Source organism: Miscanthus floridulus, chromosome 8 (genome assembly GCF_019320115.1).
Source record: "Miscanthus floridulus cultivar M001 chromosome 8, ASM1932011v1, whole genome shotgun sequence".
Classification (NCBI taxonomy): Eukaryota; Viridiplantae; Streptophyta; class Magnoliopsida; order Poales; family Poaceae; genus Miscanthus; species Miscanthus floridulus.
The window spans coordinates 206,940,555-206,948,781 of NC_089587.1; the positions used below are offsets into that span (position 1 = coordinate 206,940,555).

At 40.4% G+C, this 8,227-nt stretch overlaps 1 protein-coding gene across 1 annotated transcript; it reads left to right on the top strand.

The window, feature by feature from the left end:
* The first annotated feature begins 2,076 nt into the window (after positions 1 to 2,076).
* Positions 2,077 to 8,002, top strand: LOC136474717 (microtubule-associated protein 70-2-like). Its single transcript, XM_066472279.1, has 11 exons — positions 2,077 to 2,470; positions 2,577 to 2,662; positions 4,196 to 4,261; positions 4,337 to 4,507; positions 4,685 to 4,855; positions 4,956 to 5,111; positions 5,313 to 5,459; positions 5,556 to 5,627; positions 5,718 to 6,248; positions 6,949 to 7,115; positions 7,479 to 8,002. Exons 1-11 carry the CDS (start codon positions 2,305 to 2,307, stop codon positions 7,516 to 7,518), a joined length of 1,773 nt encoding a protein of 590 aa, XP_066328376.1. The 5' UTR covers positions 2,077 to 2,304; the 3' UTR covers positions 7,519 to 8,002.
* Positions 8,003 to 8,227: the final 225 nt, after the last annotated feature.

Genomic DNA, 8,227 nt, shown 5'->3' on the forward strand with positions numbered 1-8,227 from the left:
GTTCGTTCTCAAGAGGACAGTCTTGCGTGTGCGTGTGCCACATCGCGCTCCATAAGGTGGTGGTTAGGCCCATAATGTGGTGGTTCGGCTGGTTTACTTCCTCCGTCAAAACTTTACGCTCTATGGTATCGAATAGTTGACACATACATATAGTGTTAAATATAGACTAAAAAACAACTAATTACATAGATTACGACTACTTTACGAGATGAATTTTTTAAACCTAAGTAGTCTATGATTTGATAATAAAGTGCTACAGTAACACATGTGCTAATAATAGATTAATTAGCTTTAATAAATTCGTCTTATAGTTTACTGATGTATTCTGTAATTTATTTTTTTATTAGTATTCAAATCATATGTAACATCCAACCTGACACCATAGCTTTACACCTTAGATCTAAACACCACCTACGTCGATGGATGTGATGATGCAAGGACGACCAGGAAAGTGCAGCCATACACGTGAACCATCAGAACGAAAAGTGACTCGAGAATGCATCCGACAGAAATCACTCGTGAATTGAAAGCGTCAAAAGTACTCGTAGATAAGGCTGTGTCTAGTCGAGGGAAAGTTTGGAATTTAGGTATCGTAGCATTTTCATTTTTATTTGATAAATAGTATTCAATTATGAACTAATTAGGTTTAAAACGTTTGTCTCGTTATTTCTAACCAAACTGTGCAATTAGTTTTTTTCGTCTATATTTATTGCTCCATGCACGTATCGCAAGATTTGATGTGACAGGTACTGTACCACTTTTTTGGAACTATTTTTGAAACTAAACATGGCCTAATTCGCCCAAAGAAAAAGAGTACTCGTAGATAAAAGATGATTGGGAAAAACAAAAAGGGTGGATCAAAAGATTAAGATAGCGCCGCAAATCATGGTACATTGCGTTACAGAAATCTTAGAAATCGAACCAAAAAAGAAGTGTTAAGTGGTGTGCACGGTTATATCAATGTACTTATGTACATCCTCTACCCAAAATAACATTGGCAAGTGCATTTTTTTGTGTGTATAGCAACGTGTCCGGCTAGACAGAGAGGTAGAGATACTTGGTAATATAGGGTGGGACACGAGGGTAGTTCGGGAAGTTAAAAAGCATGATGAAGAAGGATAATTTAGAAAATAAAGAATGCGAAGAAATACTATGCTCTTTAATGCTCCATCAATCCAAATTTTAGACCTTGTTTAGTTCCACCCCAACTTCCAAAAAGTTGCTACAGTACCTGTCGCATCGAATGTTTGCGGCCTGTGCATGGAGCATTAAATGTAGACGAAAAGAAAAACTAATTGCACAGTTTGGTGGGAAATTGCGAGACGAACGTTTTGAACCTAATTAGTCCATGTTTGAATACTATTTGCCAAATAAAAACGAACGTGCTACAGTATCCCCAAAATCCAAATTCCTCCAACTAAACAAGGGCTTAAGATGTTTTGGCTTTTATAGATTCAGAGTTTTTGTTATACATACATACATACATACATACATATATATATATATAATGTCTAGATAGATATTAAAACTATAAATCTAGAAATATCAAAACGTCTTATAATTTAAGACTGATGGAGTATTAAGTAGACACAGAGATAGAGAATAAGGCAAGATATAACTATAGTCATATGGATAGATATTGGGGTATAAATATAAATTTTATAGAGATGTTTTGTATTTTTTTAATAAAACATGGACAACGGACGATGATGAGGATATTATATATTATAAGAATAGAAAATGGTTCAAACAAAGGTTTGATTAAATATAAAGATAGAGACAGAGAAGAGATACAGATAGTATATTAACTGTCACGTAATAATGCGAAACGTTGCCACGTTGGCAGGAAAACAAGTCGATGAAACGTGGGCCAATGCCGCCACACGTGACACGGCCACGCCAATGCGGCTATACCTGCAGTACTCCTAGTACAAATTACTGTCCCATCATCGCCTCCACGATTAATTGATTACCTGGCCGTACGTAATCTTGACGTTAAACTAATCACCGTCGAAACGCGTCGCTTTAAATAATCCGGAAACGCCTTCCTCCCCCTTTCTCTCTCCAGTTTTTGAACACACCGTTGTGAGCAAGACAAGACAAATCGCTAGTGGAGGAGCAACGCGCTCACCGCCCAGCAGCGAGACACCCCCGCTAGGGTTTCCCCCCGCGGACCGGGCATTGCGGAGGCAGCAAGCCACGCCTCAGCGCAGCGGAACGGGAGCTCGGCGGCGGCGAGGCGCCACTCCCGGCGGCGTCGGCTGATTTGGATGGTGGGTTGCCCCGCTGGGGCTCAGATCTGAGATGGCCGACGGCGGGGGCGACGAGGGGAATGCTTCGGCGCACAAGGGCTCCGCGCGCCGCCGGGGCCCGGTGCAGGCGGGCCTCGACGCGGACGACCTCCTCACGCTCATGCACGGGTCGGATCCCGTCAAGGTCGAGCTCAACCGGCTCGAGAATGAAGTCAGGGGTGAGCTGATTCGTGACTGTTGCTGTGTGGGTTCAAATTTTAGTTGATTTTCGCAGCATTTTAAGGGTCTTATTGGGCAATGTTTGGTTCTTCTATGAGGTTTTAGATAAGGATAGGGAGCTGGGCGAGGCGCACGCGGAGATAAAGGCGCTCCGGCTGTCGGAGAGGGCGCGGGAGAAGGCCGTCGAGGAGGTAACTTCTGAATGTTCTTCGTGCTTGTGTAAGACCGTTGTTTGAATAGTCATTTCACCGTGTTTGTGAACTGGAGTGGTGTCGTCGCGCCAGATTTTAAGTGGAAAACTTGGGAGCCATGGGCAAATAGCCCCTCGGGAGGACTAAGTCTCACACTAAGCTGGGTTTAGCAGGAGTTTGAGCGCAAGGCATCTGAACCCTGTCTGTTTCTGGTAGTATTCAGCTGGGTCGATTAATTCTAATGATATGGTTCATTTCTGGGTGGCATGATTTTCTCGGTCCAGCATTTTTTTGCTATTTTGTTCAAAATTAGTTTGGTTTAGCTTTTCATGGGCACATCCCTTCCGCCTGAGTGAGTTGAATAAATCCATAGCAGCATGTTGCTCTTCTGGTTTCATTTTCCCCCCTTTTCCTAGTTTACCAATATGGCATAGTATATATGATCTGGAGCGCCATGTGTCAATAATTGCTGAAAAAAATAAGAATCGACTAAGTATATATGGAGTCTTTCTTCTGTTGTCTGTTCATTCAGGTCTAGTTACGGAGGACTTCAGGAGTTCACTGAAGTGAATAGAATCTGGTTCGGGGATCCTGACCTGAAGCTTCATTTACAATTTTTGAGTTTTGATTCTCATTTTCCATATATGGAGGCCTTTTTTTTTGTTCAGCTAAGGCAGAGCCTTAAATTACTTTCAGAGCACTGTGCTATAGCTAGTATTATCAATTGGGATCCTTTCTGTTATCTGTTTGTTTCTTAAACATATAGTTGCAGTTTAAATGTCTGTTGAGCACTTGAGCCTGTCCAATTTAAGTCGGTGTCAAATTCACGAGGAACCATATCCTGTATGATCTTATTTTTTCTATTGTGTTTTTGTAAGATGGGATATCTTGTTTGTGGGCGTCTATTATTCGTCTGGATCTAAGGTCCTCCCATTTGCTTATCGTCTTATCCCTTTGGAACTCAACGTGTCATAGGTTTCCTGAGCTAGTGAACGGTATGTCTGGCTTTTATAACATACTTGCTTATTGGCAAATCCAAGTAGCTCCTGAAACATGAATGACTCAACATTTGATTTATTATCAGTTAATGAAATCAATCCAGTGATTGAGATTTTACCCCTTTTGGGTGCCAAGGCAAAGGTTCTTTTGCATTTTTTATTTTTACTCTTGCATTTCTTTGTGTTTAAAGATTCCTCAAAATAACTATTTCACCAGCTAAGGCTTTTTTTTTTCAAATCAAAGATACGTCTGTCATATTAAACTGGTGTGGTAATGCTCTTGCCAGGAGCAACTCAATTAATTTGTAGCTTTGTATGCCATTAGTGAATATAGAGATGGCCTGACTCATGTCGAGACGTGCTATGCTCTTTAACATTAGTTTTCGTGATGGTACCTGGGCTAGTGGGCTATGCTCTATTGCTCTTGATATATAAATAAATGAAAATAAAGGGAAAGGGAGTTCTTTCTATTTTGTTAAAGATGGTTAGTTTCCTTTGTTAATATGACTGTTAATATGTTGTACTTTGATGGCAGCTCACTGCTGAATTAGAGAAGGTGGATGAGAAACTCAAGTTGACAGAGTCTCTCCTTGAAAGCAAAGTATATATCCTATGACTCCCTTTTGTTGTTTCTGCCCCCTCTATTGGTTGCTCTTTGATAACTGGAGTTTTGCAGAACCTAGAACTGAAGAAAGCAAATGATGAAAAAAAGGCTGCTATGGCTGCTCAGTTTGCAGCTGAAGCAACACTACGAAGAGTACATGCAGCTCAGAAAGATGATGATATGCCACCTTTTGAAGCTATCCTTGCACCACTTGAAGCGGAGTTAAAGATTTCTAGGAAGGAGGTAATACTTACAACCTACCTCTTACCTGTTTTTTATCTGCGATGAAGTCATCATATTTTTCTCATACTTCTTGGCATATTGATTTCCTCTCTTATTGCATAGACCATATGCATTTCATTTTAATGCAGAGGATACATATTTACTATACTTGACAAAAGAATTCCTGGTTCTTTTCAGATCGCAAAGCTCCAGGATGACAATAGAGCTTTGGACCGTTTAACAAAGCAAAAGGAGGCAGCACTGCTAGAAGCCGAAAGGACTGTACAAATCGCAATGGCTAAAGCTGCTATGGTTGATGACATGCAAAATAAGAACCAAGAGTTGATGAAGCAAATTGAAATTTGCCAGGTAAATAGAGTTTATTGTATCTTACAAGGTCTATACAATAAATTAATCAGTAAAGTCATCTCAATTGAACTTATTTGTTGCTTACCTTCTTGGAATGCAGGAAGAAAATAAGATCTTGGATAAGCTGCACCGCCAAAAAGTTGCAGAAGTAGAAAAGCTGAGTCAAACTGTGAGAGAGCTGGAAGAGGATGTTCTGCAAGGTGGTGCAGCTGCCAATGTTGTTAGAGATTACCAACGGAAAGTTCAAGAAATGAATGTAACCTACTATCCTTTATCTCTTAGGGCCTGTTTGGAAAGGTGGCTTAACGATCCAAATCCCTTGGGTTTAGTAAAAAGTTGAACTAAATCCTAAAATTCGTTGACCAATCTTCCCTTGCAAACAGGCCATTCCTCTGCAATTATTGATTCTTTACACAATCGTGTGACCTATGCTATTTTCTGTTCATGACACAATTAGGAAGAAAAGAAAATTTGTGACCGTGAACTTGCTCGAGCGAAAGTTACTGCAAATAGGGTTGCTGTTGTGGTCGCAAACGAGTGGAAAGATGCTAATGACAAAGTAATGCCTGTTAAACAGTGGCTTGAAGAGCGAAGGTTCCTGCAGGTAGGATGCTAAAGCTGTTTCATATAGGACATCCACAGTTATCAATAGAGTAACATGCATTAATTCTAATGTCTTTGACAAAAACCGCTTCTGCAGGGTGAGATGCAGCAACTTCGTGACAAACTTGCTATTGCAGAGAGAACTGCTCGATCGGAAGCTCAATTAAAGGTTAATAATCACAATGTTCATTTCGAGCTAATATTTTAAGCACGTGAGTTATTAATTTTTAACTAACCATTAAAATTTATCTGAACTCAGGAAAAGTGTCAGTTGCGCTTAAAGGTTTTAGAAGATAGTTTGAGGGGCCCTCCAAGTGGTTCTAGTCGTCCTCCTATGGAAGTAAAGAGTATAAGTAATGGACCTTCCCGTCGTCTTTCACTAGGTGGTGTTGATAGTATATCCAAAATCTCTCCAAACGGTGTGTTAATGAGGAGGTCTCCATCTTTCAATTCAAGATCCTCCCTCTCGACCAGCAGTTGTTTGGTCCTGAAGCATGCAAAAGGAACTTCAAAGTCATTCGATGGTGGTACCAGGTCATTAGACCGGGGAAAAGTTCTCGGGAGTGGACCTCGTTCACTCAATAGATCTACGGATGTTGTTAAAGATTGTGAAACAACTGATAATTGGAAGGCTAACGCAGAAGAAAAAAGTAATGAAACCACAAACAACGATTCAGCTGATATGGTGTCTGGTGTACTCTATGACGTGCTGCAAAAGGAGGTAGTTTCCTTGAGAAAGGCATGCCATGAGAAAGACCAAACTCTAAAGGACAAAGAAGATGCAATAGAGGTATGATGCTATACTAGATTACTACTATCACGGAAATGCAACTTTATTATTTAGTACTACTACTTCCGTCCCAAAATAGATGACCTTATAGCATTAAAATTTTGTCCCAAAATACTTGACCTCACTTCCCAATACACCTCTCTTTTCCCAATACATCTCTATCTCTACCCCTTGAGGGGCATTTTGGTCTTTTGGCTTCAGCGTTGGTTTCCGTGAGAGATTCCTAAACATCATCTAATATGGGACAGAGGGGTACCTCCATTCTCTCCTAGTTTGCTAGATTTCTCACATGAAACTGTAGTACTCCCTCTCACAAAGGGTTGCAGTTTTAGGTTTGTCCTAATTCAAACATTTCTATCTTTGACCATCAATCCCTTTAGATTTGTATAGTCTATAACAACATTTATGAAGGTATTTCTCATGGTGTACCTAGAAACATAGAACTTATGATGATAAACGATGCAAATTTCTAGAAATTGTTGGTTAAAGATAAGACTCTGGACAAAACTAAGACAACAACCTTTTCTGAAACGGAGGGAGTAGTGTGGTAGTGAGATTGTTAACCTGTTTGCCGACAATAATTGAAGGCCATGTCAGTGCTCAAAAACTAGTATTAAGTCAGATTGGACATAGTGGATATTGTATGTGAAGAAACACCGTCTGTGGTTTTATGGTTTAGCTTATAAACTGTTGTCTACAGATGCTAGCAAAGAAAGTAGATACATTACATAAAGCAAAGGAAGTGGAGGCTAAAAAGAAGAGGCAAGAGATAGCTGCTTTGGAGAAAAAATTTGCTGCGGTGTGCCTTGAACAAGAACGACTTGGTAATTTGAGAGGACCTGGAACTTCTCAGACGGTTTCAGGAAGGTATGCCCTTTGAAATGTTTTATACAAGAATAATTTTTTATAAGGTTTTATATGTGACCTTGACCTTCTCTTTGAATACTTGAACATGAATACCACATATATTGGAAGATTAGTAAACCCAAAATGTGCTATCTACTTCAATTCCATGGATTTATATATTAATAAATATTAACCTTTCAATTGCTGTCTTGCTTAATATATACTTTTATATAAGCAGGCTTAATATATACTCTGTAATTCATGCCTCTTTTATTTAAGTAGCACTAGCAACTCAAGTTATTTGGTGACATACGAATAACACTGGAACATAGTTTGTTTTTGTCAAGTGCTATCTTAATTTACACCTTCATTTTAATGCTGCAGAACTGCATCACGGGGTGGATTGACGCGCAACCTCCAATAGCGTACATCTAACTTCAGGCAGGCATGTAATTCGTCAATAGGCTTCATTTCCATTGTATTTCTTCCCCTGTTCTTATTCGTTTTGTGATCAAATAGCACAGATGACCCTGCGATACCTAGATGGGGGAAAAGAGTAGGTTTTCATCTGACATGACTTGCTTTTAATGTCGTGAAGGTAAAATCCTTTGGTGGGTGAGGTTTAACCTTGCGGCATGCCTCATTTTGTCGAGGCAGTGCTGTGGTGGTTGTATAGGTTGGACGATCCTGTGCCTTTCTATATGTAGTGCAGCTAGTGTGTTTGTGTTGCAAGTCCGGGTTGTGAATATATCATTGTATTCTGCTGTGGTTTCTCCCTTCTTCCCAATTAGTTTGCCCCTGGTGGTTGGGCTGGACTTGGTTCTTGGGACACCGTGTGTGCTACTGTCTTGTTCAACACCGAGCTGAATCAGAATGGAGTTTCAGTCTGTGCGGTTGGCTGTTTCGTATCGTCGCTGGTTCGTTTACGTGAGAGAGAAGTATTGCGTGCTGGTTTGTGTGAACAGTGTTTATGTGAGAGGGCTATCATTTGACCCGACCATGTGTTACGTACGTATCATTCCTGCCGTGGACGCATTTGTTACTGCAAGCTGTTCGTCAGGCATTTTCTGTGGCTGCAGCTGCAGCTGCAGCTGCAATTGCATCTCACACAGCACTCGTGCTTAGGTTCATGT